Genomic DNA, 20,662 nt, shown 5'->3' on the forward strand with positions numbered 1-20,662 from the left:
CACGTGTTTTATATATATATATATATATATATATATTCCCACTCGAACAAACGCATACAAGATGATACGTGGAAGATTCAAAATGACGATCTCCATCGTCCTTGGCAATCAAGTGGACGTGACATGGGCGTGAACCAAAGAAAGACTTGTTCTTTCTCCTTTCATTATCTATACGCTTCATTTTGACGTGAATTTTTAGGTTGGACTAAAAAAAAATCATTTATCTTAAGAGATAATATATTAATCATATGCAAATTGTTTGAAAGAAGGTCTTCATAATAATATTTCTAGACGATTATGTTTGGTCAAATTTATTTATATCATTTCATTTTTCTGAGATTTTTTTTAATTGTTTTTATATAATGTTATTTTTTGAATTCATTTGACATTAAAGAAAAAGAGAGAGGGCGATGCTTCTTAAATAAACGCGACAATTGGAATTACATAAAATGACATTATAAATGTGAAATGTTCTACCTCGGGATTTCCATTTGAGGGATTGCCAATCCTGTACACGTGTCAAGTCCGGTCTACGGCCAAGCAAGGCTGCAAGTCTAACCTAATTCTCCGGTCACCAAATCTGGAATCCCTCCGCTGTTCAACTCCTCCTCTATTCCTCGCACGCCCCTACATTTCCTCTCCGCTGTCCCCCTCACCACCCCGAGACTTGTCCGAAACGCCACGCTTCTCTCCGTTGCTGTGGTCTGGCCGCCGTCCGCAGCTCCCGAGTGTGCAGGAGAGAGAGGGGGAGATGGTGTTCAAGGGGCGCTTCTTCTCCTCCTCTAAGAAGTCGGACTCCTCCTCCAGCCCCGACGGATCCAATAGCCCCGGCGGCTCCACCTTCGGTTCCCCCTCCACCGCCCGATCCGACAAGAAAAAGTCCAAATCCAACGCCGCCCCCGCCGCCGCTTCCCCCCGCCATACCCTCATCAAGGACGCCGTCGAGAAGCATCACCTGCAGCACCAGCAAAAGAAGAAGGATAAGGATGCGAAAGATTCCAAGGGGAAGGATACCGCCCATGCTTCCTCCCCCAAGCCCTCCCCTGCGGCCGCCACTGCCGCTGCCGACAGCGGCTCGTCGCCCGCCAAGCTCCGTAAAGGGGCGGCGGTGGGCAAGGATGGGGCTGGGCCGGCGGCAGCCCTCTCCCCCATCCTGGTATCCTCGCTCGGTCTCAACCGGATAAAAACTAGATCCGGGCCTTTGCCGCAGGAAGGCCTCCGTGGAGAGCACAGGATGTCGGGCCTCGGGAGTAGCAACTTGTCGAGAACCCCTGGCTCTGCCTCAGCATATGTTTCGTCCACTTCGATGGCTAGAACAGGGGTTGACAGTGGTGGTGCGAAGAAGGACGGTAAGACCCTAGACAAGGTGCCCGAGTCGTGTACCAGTTCTTGGGCTGATCACGGTGGGGGTGGTGCCAAGCAGTGGTTCACAGCCAGCATGGATGCACCATTCGGGTGGCAGGGTAAATAATTTTAACCTTCTGCTTTTCAGATGGATACGTCTATGTAGCATTGAAATTATTGTTGACATGACCTTTTTGGGTGTTAGTGTTAATATCTTAGTTATCCAATCTATGAACAATGGATGTATATTGGTTATCATCATAAATTTACCATGTTCCAATCTTTCGCCTACAATTGTAAATAAATATGCAAATTTGTTCAGATATGCTCGCATGTGATATTATTTCGGCTAATTCCAATAAGAATACTTGATCGTAGTCATGAGGTCGAATATTTTCATCACTGCCAATAGACCTAATTATTTTTCCCTTGCAGGAAAAGCTGATCTACCATGGAATAAATATGAGGATTTAAGTAATAATACTACATTTGCTTCGGAAGCAGAGGTTGGACATCAGTTACATAAAGCACAATTAGTATTCATGTCTTGCCATGTATCACTTCATTTAAGATTTTTGATTGAGGTGTGAATAATGGTTTTAATTGTTTGCTCTTACAGTCACCATATGATGCTTGTGAAACTCCTAAGGAGTCTGAATCTCCTCGCTTTAAAGAAATAATGCAGGCTACTAGTGTGCCCAGGAAGAAGTTTCCTGGAGATGTTAAAAGTTACTCACATGAGCTGAGCTCCAAAGGAGTACGACCATTTCCATTTTGGAAGCCTAGAAGTGCATACAATTTGAAGGTGATTACAGTCTTCATTGAAGCTCTTTTTTGAGAAATTCCTTCCTAAATGTTCTATTCATATAAGCTTGGAATTTTTTGGATAGGATGGTTATGTACTTCTAATGTGCTGTACAGGAAGTCTTGAAAGTTATTCAGGTGAAATTCGAGAAAGCAAAGGATGAGGTAAACTCGGATCTGGCTATTTTTGCTGGTGATTTGGTTAGTATAATGGAGAAAAATCTAGAAAGCCATCCTGAGTGGAAAGAAATCTTAGAAGATTTGTTGATACTTGCTCGGAGCTGTTGTGTTATGTCACCCGGGGAATTCTGGCTTCAGTGTGAAGGCTTAGTTCAGGATTTGGATGATCGTCGCCAGGAGCTTCCCTCAGGAATGCTAAAGAAGCTTCATACACACATGCTCTTTATCCTTACTAGATGCACTAGATTACTTCAATTTCACAAGGAAAGTGGTTTTGCTGAGGATGAGATATCTATGGATCCAGGATCCAAGAAATTGCATTCTGCTGAGGTAGCATCAGTACCAGCAAAAGATAGTAAACATATGTTTATGAAGGCTGAAAAGAACTCTGTGGAAACAGTTGTTTCAAGGAGGTCCTATAGTCAAGAACAATACAACTTAAAATGGAAAAGAAGCCAGGAGATAAAGCCTGTCGATTTCTTCTCACAGCTTGACGTTGCAAAGGATGATTCCCCTTCTTCCAGAGAACGCATGGCTTCTTGGAAACCTCTACCATCACCTGCACCAAAGGACAAAAAAAAGTCTATACCCCTTGTTGATGAATCACCCAATGGGAAGGTCGAATGCTCACAACTGAGAGCGACTTTAGATAAAGGCTTGATCACCACTGATCCTCCTAAGCAAATTAGTTCTGTTCATGCCTCTGTGAATCAATCTGTTCCTTCCAAGCATCAGCACAATGTTTCATGGGGCTTTTGGTCAGATCAGCAGAGTATTTCTGAAGAAGGATCAATTATGTGCCGTATCTGTGAGGAGTATGTTCCTACTTCGTTTGTGGAGGAACACTCAAAAGTTTGTGCTGTTGCAGATAGATGTGACCAAAAAGGTTTTAGTGTTGACGAGCGTCTCATCAGAATAGCTGAGACTCTAGAGAAGATGGTAGAGTCCTATAAACAGAAAGATCTTCCTAATGTTCTTGGAAGCCCGGATGTAGCAAATATCTCTAGGACAAGTTTGATTGAAGAATCAGATATTCCATTTCCAAAGTTAAGTGATTGGTCCTGGCGAGGTTCGGCTGATATGCTTGACTCTCTTCATGAGACTGAAAATACTCTTCTTTTCGATGACCTAAAAAATCTGTCATCAATGACTTGCAAGACTCGTTTTGGTTCAAAGTCTGATCAAGGAATGACTACCTCATCAGCAGGCAGCATGACTCCCCGATCACCTATAATGACACCAAGGGCTAGCCATATTGACATGCTTTTGACAGGGAAGAATGCTACTTCTGAGTGTGAGGATCTCCCGCAGGTGGTTTTTATCTAATGAATGCAATATGTTCATTCTTTTAAACATTTGCACTGGTACCCATTCTTCATGTCTGCTTTCTAACAATTAGCTTAATTGACAAATTATGTTTTTCAGGTTTATTATTTTTACTTGTATTATGAATCTAAACACTCACATATAAATGTACATGCATTTATGTTATACATGTATTATTTTGCCCGTCTTTGTTAGCAAATCAGGATTCTTTTTCTGAATCTTTTTGAAATTTGCTTTTGTTGCCTATGATGCATGCAAGCTGTGCCTACTATTTGCATGTGGTCTGATGTATTTGTTATTATTCACTCATCTGATCATCTTATTCTAGGAAAGGGAGGATTTTCAGAAATTTCTAATTGGCAACTTATCCATTATTATGACACATAATATCTCCTAATGATGCTTAATTTGGATGTATAAGCTTATTTTATTTGCTGTTGAAGTATATATTGCTATTACTTTTTACTGCTTTAACAGTTTTACTTTCCATTTACTTGTAGTATTTCTCTGAATTCGGTCATGTTTTCATATCTCAATCTTAACTAGGAACTGAATTTGTCTATTTCTGTTGTTTTGTAAATTAAGGTATGGCCTGATATTATTGGAAAATTAGTATGAAAAGTTGTAGATTTCATTGTTAGTTTGTGTAAACATGGCAGTCCCTTTTTAAGTCACTTCAAGTAGTGAATCGATTGATCCAATTTTAAAGCATTGATAATTTGAGGAATACAAACTCATTCATTCAATTGTAAAAGCATGATGCTGTTGTTGGATTCTCCAACTGCATTTGTTTGCAGCTACAGATTGTTTATGACTAAGCATGTCATTCATCAGGGGTGCTCAATTTTCTCTGAATGATGCAGATGATTGAACTTGCTGATATTGCTCGATGCATAGCAAATACTCTGGTGGATGAAGAAAAATCCTTGAACTATTTAGTTTCATGTTTGGAAGATCTACAAGAAGTTATGAACCGTCGGAAGCTTGAAGCACTTACAGTGCAGACATTTGGAACCCGTATAGAGAAGCTCCATCGGTAGGTAGATCTATTGATTGTCATAAGAGTGTCAACTTTTTTGTTTTCTCATTTTTTTCTCAGAAGTTTAATTGCATGCATGCATGCATTCAAGAAAGATTAATATGCTCTGGAATTTGGATGTATTTTCAATTCCGCCAAGGCATTCTGTATTCTCTTGTTCTCTCACCTCTTATGATCATGACTGCTCTTTACCTTTTGCTATGTGCCATCCTATAGTGAGAAGTACTTGCAGCTTTGCGATACAGTAACTTCGCTTGACATGGAAAAGGTTGAGGCAACAAGTGCGATGATGGATGAAGAAGATGATGTAGTTCACAGCTTGCAAGCAAGTCCTGTTCACCCTACCACTAAGGATCGAACATCTATAGATGATTTTGAAATTATTAAGCCCATCAGCCGTGGGGCATATGGTCGGGTTTTCTTGGCCAAGAAACGAACTACAGGAGATCTCTTTGCAATAAAGGTACTGAGTGATGCCTGAAGTTGTCAGGTTTATTTTTCCTGAGGTCAGCTCTAATGATTGTGTACTATCACGAGTTTTTTTTGGTTGCTTCTTATGTTGATCTTGTATCTATGGAATTTTGTTGTTATCATGTCTTATACAGACCTTTCCTATATCCATCTTGGGCCTTTCTATTTTTTGAAGTGGTTACACTGACTGCATCAATATCAAGCCTGAGATACTTACCCTGAGACAGCACCAGATGATGATTGCTTTGGAATTTCCTTAAATCTAATCCTTGAAACGACAGGTTAATTTAGAATATCAAGTACTGAGTGACATGTAGAAATTGAGAAAAATGAATATCTTGAAATCCTTGAGGGTTTTGGTTGGTAGTGACTATGCATAACCAAATATATTAAAACGATGGCGTGTTTTCTCATTGATGTAATTACACAATTTGCTTTTTGCTGCAACCTTTAATGCGTGATCTTTTTCGTTTGGGTTTTCTAACTAAGAAAATTCATTCCACGGGTGTTGGACTTTTTACTTCCTATATTTTTATCCATGCTTGTTATTGCTTACCATCATTCAGTTTTTATTATTACACTCATTGAGTGTGTTTGACCAGACCTGTTGATCCCATGGGGCACCTTCATACAGTTAATCATTACATATAGAGTTTCCATGTTGATAGACATTTGTCTGGGCATAGTGGGAATGCATACCACTACTTAATTGCAGCTTGTCCTTTTCAATTGTATCTACATGGCTTAGTTTATGTGCAGGGTCATGTGGTTTATATATGTTTCATGAATTCATGACCTATCACAGTATGCAGAGTACATTATGTGCTATCATGAGCCACTTTATCTTAACAGACATGTACTTTTAAGTTTTAACCAAGGTTATAATCTTAAATGTTAAATAATTATAAATGTAGCTTAATCATATTAAAAAGCTTAATTTCCATGTTACCCCTCAATTTACAATGTGGTACAACTACAAGCCATAAACAGCAAGAAGCTATAATGTGTGGTATAGACAAAAAGGTAAGTATATAGTTCATCTTTTAGTTGAAAATCTGGATGCACAAAGGTTATTTTGGACTTTTTTTTTCCTGGAAATAAAATTATATACCTTCACGAACTCCAGACGTACTTCAGGAATGTATGCTTAAGAAATTTAGAACAATGTACCATTTCTTTAGTGAGGATGTGCATGCTAAATGGTTATTTTCCATTCATACACACATGCCTTTTCAAATTATTATAAGAGGGAGAATTCTTAATTGAAGTGATCAGAGCCAATAGATCTGGAATCATCGAAAATTGTGGGTGTTTGTTATGAAGATATATTCTTTTCACTGCTGAGTTTCTGCTAATGTGAACGAATGGTCATCAAGACTAGTCTACAAAATTTCTGTTCTTGATGCATCTTTGTACTTAACCAAGAGTAATATGCTTTGTCTCCTTTTAGTTCCGTTGTGCTTCAATTTTCCTTTTTTGTTGCGGTTGTTCCCTAATTCAATACAATGCTTATTGCTTGGCCATAGAGTGATGAATCGTGATCGAGGAGTCTCATATATCCTTTTGTCATTCTATCATATGCATTGTGCATATTGTAATTTTGCCTCAAGTAAACAATACTTTTCATCATATCCTGAGGTGATATTTAATATACTTCCATAGCTGATTCATGTTCTGAAATTCTCTCTCTTCTATCTCATTTGTAACTCCTATCGTTATTATTGTAATTTTCCAGATTCAATTTTGGTTTTGAGATGTACTTTGGTCTATACTTTTTAATTTTTTTCGGATGGTTACATTCTTGTTATTCACAAGTCCTGTTGTGTATATTTTCTTAGTTTGTTATGGTGAAAATTTCCATCCAATTTTTTTCAGGTTCTAAAAAAGGCAGATATGATCCGCAAAAATGCTGTTGAGAGTATCTTGGCTGAACGTAACATTCTTATTACAGTTCGCAATCCTTTTGTGGTGAACAATTTTTCTGAAGTTTATATCCTTATACTGAAGTTATCTAGAAGTTTATATCCTTATGCTGAAGTTCTCTAACTTTTATCTCACTGGAATGCTTGTTGTGCAAGGTTCGGTTTTTTTATTCTTTTACTTCTCGGGAGAATTTATATCTTGTGATGGAATACTTGAATGGGGGAGATTTGTATTCATTACTGAGGAATTTAGGTTGCTTGGATGAAGATGTTGCTCGAATTTACATCGCCGAAGTTGTATGTTATTCTTTGAGAACTATTTCCTGCATCTGCATTTTTTTTTTTGTCCTACTGTAACTGGAGAATAATTTTGCAGGTCCTTGCACTGGAATACCTACATTCATTGCGTGTAGTGCATCGTGATCTGAAGCCAGACAATCTGTTGATTGCTCATGATGGTCACATTAAGGTATTGAAGCTACATACTTTGCATGTATTTTTAGTAGTTCTGTGGTGACTTTTCCCCATATACTTTGAAGTATTTCACTAAATAATAACATTTTGAAATGACAGTGATCCAATCTTTTCTTGCATGGGTCATGGGTCTGTGGTTTAAGGACTGGTCAATCTATGATTGATCTACGACCGCATTCGGTCAAAGAGTTCATAGCTAGTCTGGAGAGCTCCTGTCTGGTGGTCAATGGTAGGCAAGCAATATTTGCATGAGGGGTGAAAAAGAACTATTGTGGTTGTGGTGGACTTAGTGTTCGATTTTGAGAAAGATGGTTTGGCAGCTTAAGGCCACCCAATCACTGGTGGAGGCAGACTGGAGTGCAGGCTAGGAATCATGACAAACTAAGTATGAAAGGAAATAAAATCCTTTCTGGATGTGAACAGTATATAGTATATAATATACATTGCATCCACTTTGAAGATTTTTTAACCCACAAAAATAGCTAACCAAACAATTCGGTTTTTCAATTGGTTCAGTCACCTGCCCTGATTTTGATTAATTATGATTGTTTAAAGGATCAGGTATAATAATCACTGAACCATGTATAAGCTCTGAAGCTAGTTGGTCAATATTGACATGCTTGACTCAATTGGGTCTTGAAGCACTGCAAGAAAGTGTAGCCTAATGTAGACTGAATTGCAATAAACTTTTGTCTCTTTGCCCAAGGTTTTTAATTTCGAATAATACCTCCCATACCGGGCGGTATGTACCGGTCTGCTAGCAGACCGTACACGGATCGCTCGTTACTGGGCGGTACCATCGATTGGGAATTGAGGGAGAAGAAAGAAGAGGAAGAAGGGGAAGAAAGAATAGGGAGAAGAAGAGAAGAACCTGGAGATCGGGGTTGCTCTCCCTCCTCATCTGTTGGTGACTTCTCATCTGCGCGGGAGAAGAGTCCTCGGTGACGTTGCCCTACGTTTGGAGAAGAGAGGCGACGTCGCAGATTTTTTTTTTATACTTATATATATATATATATATATATATATATATATATATATAGGCAATGTCGCCTCGTGTGGGGAGAAGAGAGGCGACGTCGCAGAAAAAAAGATTATATATATATGTATGTATATGTATGTATGTATTTATATGTGTGTATGTGTGTGTGTGTGCGTGTATGTACCGAGCGGTATACCGAAATATATTGTTCGGTTTATAGTACTGTACCGTACCGAGCGAATCTTGAAACTTCGGTACGGTACGAAATTTCAATCTTTGTCTTTGCCTATAGCAAGAAGTGCAATCTTGTATTGGACCCTTGTTGGTCCCAAGTCGAACTGGAATGTATTGCTTGTGTTGGTGTACCAAGTATTGGTACATCGGTATAGAGGAAGAAAAAGGAGAAGAGGAAAGAAGAAGCGGAAGCGATGAAGGGAGTGGAAGCGAAAGAGGAAGGGGAAAGAGGAAGAAGGAAGAGGATTGCATGAAAGGTGGTAAGTAGCACATGGTGAGTCAGACAATGGTGGTCAGGCAAAAGACAGTGGTTGAGCGAAGGCAGCAATTGGGAGGAAGAGAAGGACAAGACAGTGTATGTATGTATGTATGTGTGTGTGTGTGTTAGCTGATATTTGTGTTATGCTATGTTAGCTTCACAATTATTGACAGTTTAAAGATTTTTTCCAATATCTGAACATTATCTGATTTTTAACTTATGAATGCATTCCTTGTGTTAAACTTTGCTTTCTCCATCTGCTTCAAGATTCATCCCATGTCTGATAACTATGAAGATTGGTCCAGGTTATATAGCCAAAATTAATTTAAAAATGTGTCTCCTGCCACTGCTTTTCTGGTGAAATTTGGCTTTACATGGCATGCAATATTATCGCTGATGAAGAAAATTGTTGCTAGGTTCTTTTACTTGAAAATTAAGTAATATATTGGTGGTATTCTCTGATGACTCCCACCAACCTAGCTGAAAGCCTGAAACCAGTCAAGTATTAGTGAATGGCTTTCAGGTTTTGCATGTACACATTATAGGTGACGTAGGACAGTCTAGCTGATTTGTAGCTGCAAATATTGTTGATTCAGTCAATGCATGGTGGATGTGGAATTATAGTTGAGTCTAATAGAGCGATCAGTTCAAGGAAAGGTGGGCAAGCTTTTCATTTCAGAATTCTTGGTGGCCAAGCTTCCATTTCAGAAAATTCCAGTATATTCCTTCCATCTAATCTTCTATATGTGGCTATCAGATCCCTCACTTTTGGCCTAGTGCTTAAAAGGTCACTTGTATTTCTATCCCATGCATTCATTGAGTTTGCTTCAATCTTTTTATTATAATCTTAGTGCAAATGCGTCTGAATTGAAACAACTGAGACCTGGTTCAGCCTCATTCTTTGGTGTCTTTAATTGCACCACATCATCTTTAATTTGCACAAATTAGTTATATAGTTGTTAAATTACCTGTGCACTCCTGGGGACAAACCTATCAATTCCAGGAGTAAGGCTAGGCACATAGGTCTTGGCACAAGTGTCAAATTAATGCAGTCAAGTCACTGTTCCAATTTAACTAATGCATTTTTGTTATAAAAGCTTCATATTAATTTTAGAAAAATAGCATTTGATTGTTCCTCGACTCTAATGGCTGTGATATTAACATTTTAAAATACTCAGTAGATATGTTATGGTTTGTCGAGTGATTAAACTGAAAAACAAACATGAAAAAACTAGCATATAGCGTTGTTATCTCATAGTGGCACATGTTTATATTGCATGCATATGCAATTATATGTGGAGATATGCTTACTTGTTTATGTGCATATATGGTAGTCAAGGTGAGGATATCTAAGTTTCTGTGGCATGCATACCGCCTAGGCACTAGCTCATGTGTCATCTGTGTCGAGATTCTGCTTATCGATTTATTTAAACTTTACTAAACTTTGCACCTGTGGTATACATGATCATGTTCTCGTATTGGATTATGTATCTTTATCATTTAAAAGATTAGATCAAACTTTTTATCATATTTATTTCTCACTTTCTCTACATACACATTGATACCTGCACATGCATTTATGAATATTGGTATATGTATTGCTCTCTCAATAATTGTAATTGTTGGAACATAAGGTTCTTTATATTACAAAATATACATATTACTGAACATGCTTCAAACCTTATTCTTCGTGATACTGTTCTCATTGTTCTTATCTTTTTTGGTCCTGGCAGTTGACCGACTTTGGTCTTTCCAAGGTTGGTCTCATTAACAGTACGGATGATCTATCTGGCCCTGCTGTTAGTGGAACATCATTATTTGGAGAAGAAGAACCCCAGATATCTTCATCTGAGCAATTGAATCAGCGAGAATGTCGGAAGAAACGGTCTGCTGTTGGTACACCCGATTATTTAGCACCAGAGATACTTCTAGGAACAGGACATGGTCTGTAGTCTGTACAAGCTATGCAATATTTGGTGACATTCATACTATTTGGTTGTTTCTGGTCACTAAAAATATCACATCTGCAGGTGCAAGTGCTGATTGGTGGTCAGTTGGTGTCATTCTCTTTGAGCTTATTGTTGGAATTCCACCCTTCAATGCTGAACATCCTCAGGTTCTATAAAATCGAGATACTTTGTATCCTTATTTTAGCTCATTCAGATGCGACAAGGGGGAAAAAAATAATGAGCCTGACTATTAAAGCATTTTATGACTACATATACCCTGAAAAGAAATATCATCATAAGATGGTCTTGATAAATTCACATGCCTCGTACACAGATGCAAAACTAATTACTAAAATTCACAGAATTGTTGCTTTCCTGACTGCATGAAGAAGCTCTCACTTATTCTTTTAATGTGGATTGGGCTTTCCAAGGTAACTAACTATTTGTGTTTGTTTATCAGTGAACTTGGGTGGGTTCGATAGCTAAATTGTTACAAGTGGTGCATAAACAGAGTGATCTGCTGATCCCCTGTTTAATTTTGCCACAGTCTACCAGTGTACATGTGCCAGGAGAAACTTTTAGGGATTTAAAAAGTACAAATATTAATTCAGCTGTTCCTAGGGGTGATTGTTTGATTAACAAAAGTAGGAAAGTGTTAGTACTAGGTATTACTTCATCAATAGCACTAACTACCATAATAATAATATATGCAAGCTCTTGTGGTCCTAAGGCATCCCACATTTTTTATGTTGTCCTTAAGGTCTGTCTTCCACAGTATCGCGGATGCAAGGATAGAACTCTGAAACCATTGAGTGGTGATTTTTAACATGAATGTAGTCTGTGCAACAACTGCATGAAGTTGCCATTTATAATGATGGGATCTGTTTCTAGGATGCAAATATGTGATCAGAACATTTCATCTAAGATGCAAATATATGATCAGAACATTTCATCTAAAACTAGGAATTGCTAAAAGAGATAAACTAATCGGGTCAATGCATGATCCAGTTTATTGATCAGCCTTTTTTTTTGTTAAATTATTTGCATTTTGATGTACATTACATAGCTGGAAAAATAATTCTTTACTGATATTTTTTAAATATTATTAAATTTAAAATGTCTGTCTCCCTATAGGTTTTGCTGAATATTTTTTAAAGATTATTAAATTTAAATTAATTAAGTTTTTTGCCTGTTATTTGCTTTCATATCTGAAGAAGGAAATGATGACCCATTTGGATTTACATAATTAAGATTTTTAAAAGGAGAAAGCCTCCTGAATAGACCTGAAACTCTGTTGAAGTATGCTATCAGAACTGAACCATCAATCACCTCAATTGGCATATGATATGATCAGTTTTCATCTTCTTCAATCTTTTATTGATATAGTACACTATAAATAGCAACACTTATCTCTTTGTATTTGATGAACTGATTATGGAATAACAACGTTGAATTCCCTTCTGCATCTTAAAAGCCTGGGTTACACTTAATTAGTTTTGATACATTTTCTTCTTCATTGCATTTTTTATTTGTTAATTACCAATTTCTCTCTGATGGTTGATTATATTTGTAGAAAATTTTTGACAATATTCTGAATCGTAAAATACCTTGGCCTGGAGTACCTGAAGAAATGAGCTTTGACGCCCAAGATCTTATTGACAAGTAAGGGATAATTCTTTTTTGTGCTTTTCAATGTGCATGCTGTTGTATTTACCTAGTGCATTGGATCAAGCAAAAATTTAGTTGACTTGCATATGACAATTGTTGTTTTAGTTGCATAGTTTCTCTTTTTGAAATTGCTTAGTTTTTGCATTTAATAATCTTGTATTGTCTTTGATGCCTTTTACATGTGGCTTCTTTTTCAGTGTGTATTTCATTTTTGTTGCCCTGACTGCCTGACTTACATGTGCCCATCATATCTAGGCCACAAAGCTTCTTAATTTGCTTTGTCTTTCTCATATACTCTAAAGATGCTCATGGGATTTTTCCTTGTTCCCAGAGTATGTTTAATGATCAAGAATAGTAATTGTTAAAAAAATATTTCAGTTATCATATCTTTAGATCTCATTGTTATTTGACATCACAAGGTCATTCATAAGTAATGCTTTTAACTTTTTAAATAGATTAGGTATAGAAATTCATGAGTTGATACTATATTAATAAAACTTTTATTGCCAAAATTCCAAAACTTTAGCAAGAAATCATGCGAAATCATTTATTGTCCTTGTATGATATATTCATTAACTGGTGAAGTCTCTGAAGCTCTATTGTTTCACATTGTTTATGAGTCCAAGTCAACTGGAATCATGTAGCTTCAGAATAGTCAGTGTACTGCCTTTTATATATAGTGGTTCACCTGATAAAAGTCTTTCATTTTGTTCTTGATCTTTATTAAATTGTTTTTACTAGATCAGTAAGTAGGGAAATAAGATTTCCAGATCTCTACAAAAGAGTTTTTACTGGATTTGGTAAATTAGGAAACTAGGACTGACTAGCCCCTTTGGAGAGGTTTTATTAGTTTGGTAAGGTGGAATCAAGGTTTTAGAATCTCGGTCAATGCCAATACTAGTTGATGGTTGGGTTGGCATGATGCTGGATAGCTTGACATACTGACCCCAATTGTAGGTCGATGCCACCGGACTAGAGAGAGAGGGAGAGAAGAGGGGAGAAAGTGGAGGAGGAGGTGGTGGAGGATAAGAGGACGAGGAGGAGGTGGAGGCAGAGGAAGAAAAGGCAGAAGAGGAGGAGGAGCCTTATCAATAGGAGGTGAAGACAGTGATTTGGATGAGGAGGAGATGGTGGCAACATGAAGGGGTGGACATGGCAGCTGTGACATCGTGGGAAGCAGGTGACAGCAAAACAGGGAAAGAAAGAAAGCATAGAGAGAGCATATGAGAGGTCAGTTGTTAAAGAAAAATATAAAGAAGTCGGTAGCAGCACCAGACAGCTATTTATCATCTGGTAAGCCTAGCTATCTAATGACTAGCTGTCTTGTGAAATAGAGCGGGCTGCAAAATTTATTTTTTTCACTTTATTTATTTTGTACAGAAATATTCAAGCAAATCAATGAATTCTACATCAAGCAAAGCACAATGACTACTCACATAATCTTCACCACAATATGGACCTTACACCACCACCATTGCTAATCAAACATTAGATTAAGCCTTAACAGAGGCATTTAACTATGAAAATATTGTATCATAATTATGTCATAGTTTAGTGAGAACACAATATAGTTAGCAAACTATGAAGCATGGATACAGACATTGACATAAACACAAAAATATGTGGACATGCTAACACCGCAGGTCATGTAAAAGTAGGACAGATCTCTCCATGGTCGAGGCACTAATGCATGTATATTTTTATATGTTGTCATTTCATACTTTGAGAAAGATAAACAATATAAATGAATCAGCACAACAACCATTAACATATGTAGGATATGTTGACAAAAGTACTTAAACATAAGTTTATTAGATCAAGGGGTAAATTAGAAGTCCAGAATACATACACCCATGGTTTGTAATACCATACCATACCGCTCGGTATGGGCAGTACATATCGGTTCGATAGAAGATCGATACGGGCGGTACATCAGTACACCTTAGTGTATCATGTGTCGGTATGCTCGGTACAGCTTGGTACGTACCGTACTGACGACTGATCGATGTATCGGTACGATACGGTATTTAGAACCTTGCATACACCTGCTTATATTCAACACGCCCTGAAGCCTTTTGTATATGATTTAGGTGTACCTGCATATATGTATACACATAAACAAATGCTGATGGTATCAATCCTTATATAATTTAAACTTTCGGACAAGTATTGGTGTCCGATAGAGATAGGCATTTGAAGTGCCCATGTTTCATTCATGGTGAACCATCTCTAAGTTCCCACAGTGGAAATCTGAATAAACAAATTTGAATTAGTGTTGCATGGACATATTTGCAAGAAAATGAGATGGTTAATAAAAAAAGAAAACATTACTAGATACACCAGACTGCCCTATTTTAAGTGGTCTGCGACCCAGTTGATGGTTGGACTGGTAAATACCAGCCAAACCATACTGAACCGGATGTAGTTAAAAAGTAAAAACCTTTGCTTTGACACTATTAAAAATTAAAATCACCCAAAAAGGATAACCGAGCATTACTTTTTTCTGTCCTTTTATTTTCTCCGTTTGTTTATCAGTGAACTCTTTTCTGAAGCAGATATGACTGAATTCTTCCATACAAACAAGATCCCAGATTAAAAAATCAGTATCCATTGTTGATATCATATTTTGTCAGATAACTCTAAGTTTGCTGAAAATAGTTTCTGTAACTAGCTTTATTAGGTCCTATCTGATCTTGGCCTTTTTTCTCTTGAGTTACTAGATTAACAGTTGGTATCTATTGCATTATAGTATAAACTTATTGTAAGAATCCTGCTGTTATTCCATCTGATAAAAATTACAGCAAACATTAAATTCTATGGAACCCTTATGGATCCTAAAGAAACTCCACCCAGATATTGTGGGTCTCTTCAAACTGGTCCTGCACCGTATGCACCCAAACCCAGGATATACTTTTTTGTTACCCAAACTAGTTTCTTTCTGCAATTGATACATGGACAAGAATATATTTTTAAACAGTTGAATTAGTGGATTGCTATATCAAACTAGTTAAAAGATCCCGTTGATCTTCTTTTGCTGGTAGAACAACGTCTACCATGTATAGCAGGTCTCTTCTGACTGGCCTTGCATTATATACACTGAACCTACTGTTCCAAACTAAATTGAACGGACAATATAAACATGGACAAGACAAGCTGTAGACTGCTAAGGGTTTGATTGCTAGCTGTTTTGCATTTTCATATCAGACAAGATTTGTGTCAGTATAAAGGTACTGTACTATTCTGATTTTTCATTGTCTGGTCTTGGAGTCTTGATCTTTGCACACGAATATGATATTATGTTGATTTTCTGCTGTTGCCAACTTCCTTGCAGATTATTGACCGAAGATCCTCATCAAAGACTTGGAGCGAAAGGTGCATCAGAAGTATGTTGTCTTTATGTAGCCACTATAATTTATGGCTGCATGTCTTTAGTTTATGCATACCAAGCTCCATCTTCTTGATGTTTACTCAAATATAATTTTCTAGGTCAAGCAACATGTGTTTTTCAAAGATATTAATTGGGACACACTTGCAAGGCAGAAGGTGATGCCAATTATTGTCTTCCTATTTGCCTTTCTATATACTAAAATGAGTCTGCTAATGCTGCTACTTTTGCAGGCTGCATTTGTTCCTTCATCTGATAATGCACTTGATACGAGTTACTTCACCAGTCGTTATTCTTGGAACCCATCAGACGAACAGATATATGAAGCCAGTGAATTTGAAGATTCAAGTGATAATGGAAGCATAAGTGGAAACAGTAGTTGTTTAAGCAACCACCATGATGAAATAGTATGAAATTGTGCTTGTGGTTTTATTTTTTTATTTGGTGAATTTATTCAAGAAAATAATGGTTTTATTTTCTTTTTGCTGACTAGTCAATGTTTCTACTAATGTTTACCAATTATGCTTTTGTATTGGAATATTCAAATTTTCTATTGCAAAGAATGTTGATCTTTTTTGTTTTAATCATGACAAACAGGTTGATGAGTGTGGAGGCCTTGCTGAGTTTGATTCTGGCTCATCTGTCAATTATTCATTTAGTAACTTTTCTTTCAAGGTAACTTCAGCTCAATCATATTAATTTCTTCTATTGTTGATTACTTTCAGTCAAAGTTTCTGACACTACAAGTAACTTAGGCAGTCTTGGGCATAAGATTATTTACTCCAAAGATAGTCGAAAACAATAGAATTAAGACAGCAATTCTATAGATTCATTCAAAGAAGATATTGTGAGATGATGTGCTACAATCATGCAGCAGCGGTAGAGGAACTGCAAATAGTAGTTGCGGATAGGCATATGTTGAACATCTGTTAAAAAGATTAGGTTAATTAACTTGATGAGTGAAACCCCAAAAAGTTTGAAGTAAAGAGAGAAGAATAAAGCATGCACATTGCACTACAACAAAATTTGTTTATCTTTAATATTTTTGGTCTAGTGCAATTATCTGAAAGCTTCTACAGGTTTCCCCTTTTGTTGCCCTTAAAGAAAAGAAAAACAAGTTTTTCCATTGTTAACTGTGGATACAAAAAAGGATGCTACATTTAGAAGTCCATATGTAGGCTTCAAGAATTTGAATGGGGGTTTACATGTTTTAAACGTGTTAAAAGTTTATATGTAGTGTTTGGGCCTGTCCTATTGTCTCAAGCCTCAAGAAGTGGTCATGCAACTTATCACTTTATTGTAGTCTCACAACAGGTGATGAGTTCAAATTTGGTACTCTTAATACTTCCCTTTCCCTCTGATCTTTAACCCGGGTCTTTTTCTGGATTCTGTTAACCTTCGACTTATGTCACTTATCATACAATTTGATTCACATGCCAAGCCCATTGATCCTTCATCTGGTCTGCATGTGATCAGGGATGTTAGATCATATGTCTAATTGTGGCCTTCTCTCACTTTGGCTATTAGGAAAGTGATCACCCAACTTTCTGTTTTATCAAAATGAGTAAGACAGCATTCAATTTGTAGAATATGTATGGTTGTTAATTGTGGTGGATGGATTCTGCGGATGAGATGCCCCAAGCATTATTTCTTAGTTGTGCTTTACAATTTGCTTTACTTATGACTTTTTCTCAGGTATGGTTAGAGATGAATATTCCAGGTTGGCACTAACCTAGAATCACATGACATCCTTCAAATATTATACTTTGCAACATTTACTTTTTTAATTGTTTTAATTTAAGAATTCAAGACAATATTTGTAAAGTGCTAGAATTAGTCAGCCTAAGGTAAAGATTCAAGTTCATAATTCTTGTACTAGAAGCATCATTTTATAGATGATATGCTAACTGCTATATAGAGAGGTATCTTAAATGCAAATGTGTTGTGAGCCTTCAATTCCTGGAGTACTCTCATCACATTTGGCTTTCAACAATAATTGCTGTCCAATATATTGTGTACTGTCTTGCTGTTGTGTTGTGTTTTGCTGTCTCCGGGTTCCCTACACAGGGGTTTAGCGAAGTACTTTTTGAAAACCTGGTCTGGACATTACTTATGTTTGAGATATATTTGTATCAATCTTGACTTCTAAAGCACCATAGCAGTTATACCTGTTTGCTCTCCTGGAGTTATGGCATGCTTGAAGAGCTTAAGAAACTTGTCAGTTTGCCATATGCCATTAGAAGTAAAAGGGATTCATTCTCTCTTAAAACTGTCCAGTAAATATTTCCTCAATATTCAAGCTCTTTTGATGCCCTCAGAACCCTAAACTGTAATGAAAAAAGAAAAAAAATGTGATTATTGTTGTACAGCATGTGCTTCATAATTGTTGCTTAAAAAACCAGGCATTAAAATTGCCCTTCTATGGTGAAAGCTCTTCAAGTATCAAGAATTTCTTGAAAATTACTACAAAATTTGCTGCTGCAACATCCAAGTGCATCATTATGTAGCAGATGACACCAGTTTTAGTAGGTAATCAATAGTATCTTGTTGGAAACAAGGGAATGGCAACAGCCATGTTGACTTGGTAGTCATGATTAATTTGTTGGTTTGGACTTTTATCAGAGTCAGGACATTGCGTTGGCAAATGAATACATCCGTTTAGCTTCCACAAAGTTAAAGTGTAATTTACATAAATATGCTTCTTATAAATCTGCATCAGAGAGATTTGGCATTAAGGTTTAGTTAGGATAATAAAATAAGCTAAATTTCATACCATTCCAAGAAGAGCCATTCCTGTATTTAGATATATTCTTTTTGACTTGTTTTCTGCATTTTCCGTTAACTTGATCCTGAACTCTCTTGTCTTTGTTGATTAGAACCTGTCACAGCTTGCATCGATCAACTATGATTTGCTCAGCAAGGGTTGGAAGGAGGATCCACAGCCAAAATCTGAAACTTAAGTTGTATTGCTTTTGCAAGTTGTTTCATTCGAACAATCTCATAAAAATCTTCGTGTCTCATGTACATCTTGTAAATGTAAGTGAAAAACAGCACATAAAAATTCAGATTTGTTTCATTACTGCTTGTTTATTCTTGATCTTGTTTTCTACTCTTCCAGAGACATAGGCTCAGGACAACTACAGGCTGGTGTTCTTCACCTTGTAGACCACTGCTCCAATGGCTGCCTACAATTTTAGTGGAGTGATCAGTCCTTTCTGATTCTGTATCATTCATTCTCCATGAATGGCTTTGCCCATGAAATTGCCTATGGCATGGAACAACAATTCAAGCTGGGAAATTGCAAATATTCCCTTTGACTGGTGATGCCCCGGCAACTAGTGACAATGGTCTGGCAGTCTTGTGCCTAATCTACTTGTACGTGAGTGTTAATTTGCCTGTATGCCAAGAGAGAGGAGTTTTCTGTTGAACAAGAAAGGAAGAAGAGTGAAGGCTGTGAAGGCTGGTCCTTGTGGCTTATAGCAGTTATTCTGTGTGGATGCATGTCCCAATTTGTATTTGCTAATTTATTCATGTTTGCATTCTCTGCATCGATGCATGTTATGTTATGAGCTGTGTCTTTAGATAGAGTTGATCTTTTGCTTATGCACCTGAGTGTGCTGTGTGCCTGGTGCACGATTTGGTTTCTTTGCACGTGAGGGAGTGCTTCATGTTCATGTTTCAACTATCACCTGCTTTTGTCAGTTACGTCCATGATTTTTCTTCCTTTATTTCCCTTGTGTGGTGCAGTGAAATTTTTGCGCAAGGTTCTGTCAACGGACCATCTCTGTGCTGATAAAATTATCTTTATGAGATAGAGATTTGTTTCCATTGTCACATGAACTTTGGTCTCCATTTTAACATGCTATAAATTATCTTTTCTCCCTTCACTTTGGCCACGAGGTGAATCATTCATCTCCCAAGTGTTTGTTGGGTTGCTGGCATATAAGAATTTTGTGTGTGTGTTTCCAAATAAAGATCGTAGTTGAAATTACATGAACTCTGTTCTGCATGAAATTTTGTGAGGATGTATGGTCTTATAAATTTGTCTAAAATCGAGTCAATCATGTAGGAATATATAGCTGTATGTTTTGTCAGGTTTGATAGATTAATCTCACTTCCGAGTATCTACTGCTGTATGGAAGTTGCAGGAATGGCAAAAAATTCTCGACATCTGGTTCGCCAACCATTTCATAAAGCTAACGGCAGAAGGACAAGCTTGTGGTATGTAGTCTTTGATATCCAAAATGTGGATGTGCCGTTGTCAAACGCTTAATGATTAATGTAGGATTAATCTATCTATCTTCTTTGTACTTTAATATTTTTGTACAATTTATTCTCTGTTTCTACTTCATTCGTATAAAGATACGTCAATAGATAAAGAGGTTTGCTGCAGTAAAATTCTATTGCTTGTGATTATGCTCTGAAACTGATTTGCAACCTCATCCCATCTTTATCCCTACTTAACCATCTTGACATCTAAATAATAATTATGTTTTAATTTAATCCTCTTCACGTAGTTGACTGATCATAATTAGTGGAATACTAACAAATTAGCATACAAAACCTTTTCTATAGATAGTCCTCGCCACGGTTCCAGAATTGTCAGATTCCAATTTTCCAAAACCAAG

At 37.1% G+C, this 20,662-nt stretch overlaps 1 protein-coding gene across 1 annotated transcript; it reads left to right on the forward strand.

Annotated features, from left to right (window-relative positions):
- Positions 1-505: 505 nt before the first annotated feature.
- Positions 506-19,582, forward strand: LOC103991313 (probable serine/threonine protein kinase IREH1). The gene is made up of 18 exons (XM_009410721.3): positions 506-1,463; positions 1,780-1,850; positions 1,964-2,149; positions 2,266-3,639; positions 4,518-4,690; positions 4,910-5,156; positions 7,040-7,132; positions 7,243-7,383; positions 7,463-7,555; positions 10,766-10,976; positions 11,063-11,148; positions 12,555-12,643; positions 15,981-16,032; positions 16,136-16,192; positions 16,268-16,441; positions 16,632-16,709; positions 18,911-19,070; positions 19,153-19,582. Exons 1-17 carry the CDS (start codon positions 752-754, stop codon positions 18,992-18,994), a joined length of 3,921 nt encoding a protein of 1,306 aa, XP_009408996.2. The 5' UTR covers positions 506-751; the 3' UTR covers positions 18,995-19,070; positions 19,153-19,582.
- Positions 19,583-20,662: the final 1,080 nt, after the last annotated feature.

This window comes from Musa acuminata, chromosome BXJ1-7, assembly GCF_036884655.1.
Source record: "Musa acuminata AAA Group cultivar baxijiao chromosome BXJ1-7, Cavendish_Baxijiao_AAA, whole genome shotgun sequence".
In the NCBI taxonomy this organism is placed as follows: domain Eukaryota; kingdom Viridiplantae; phylum Streptophyta; class Magnoliopsida; order Zingiberales; family Musaceae; genus Musa; species Musa acuminata.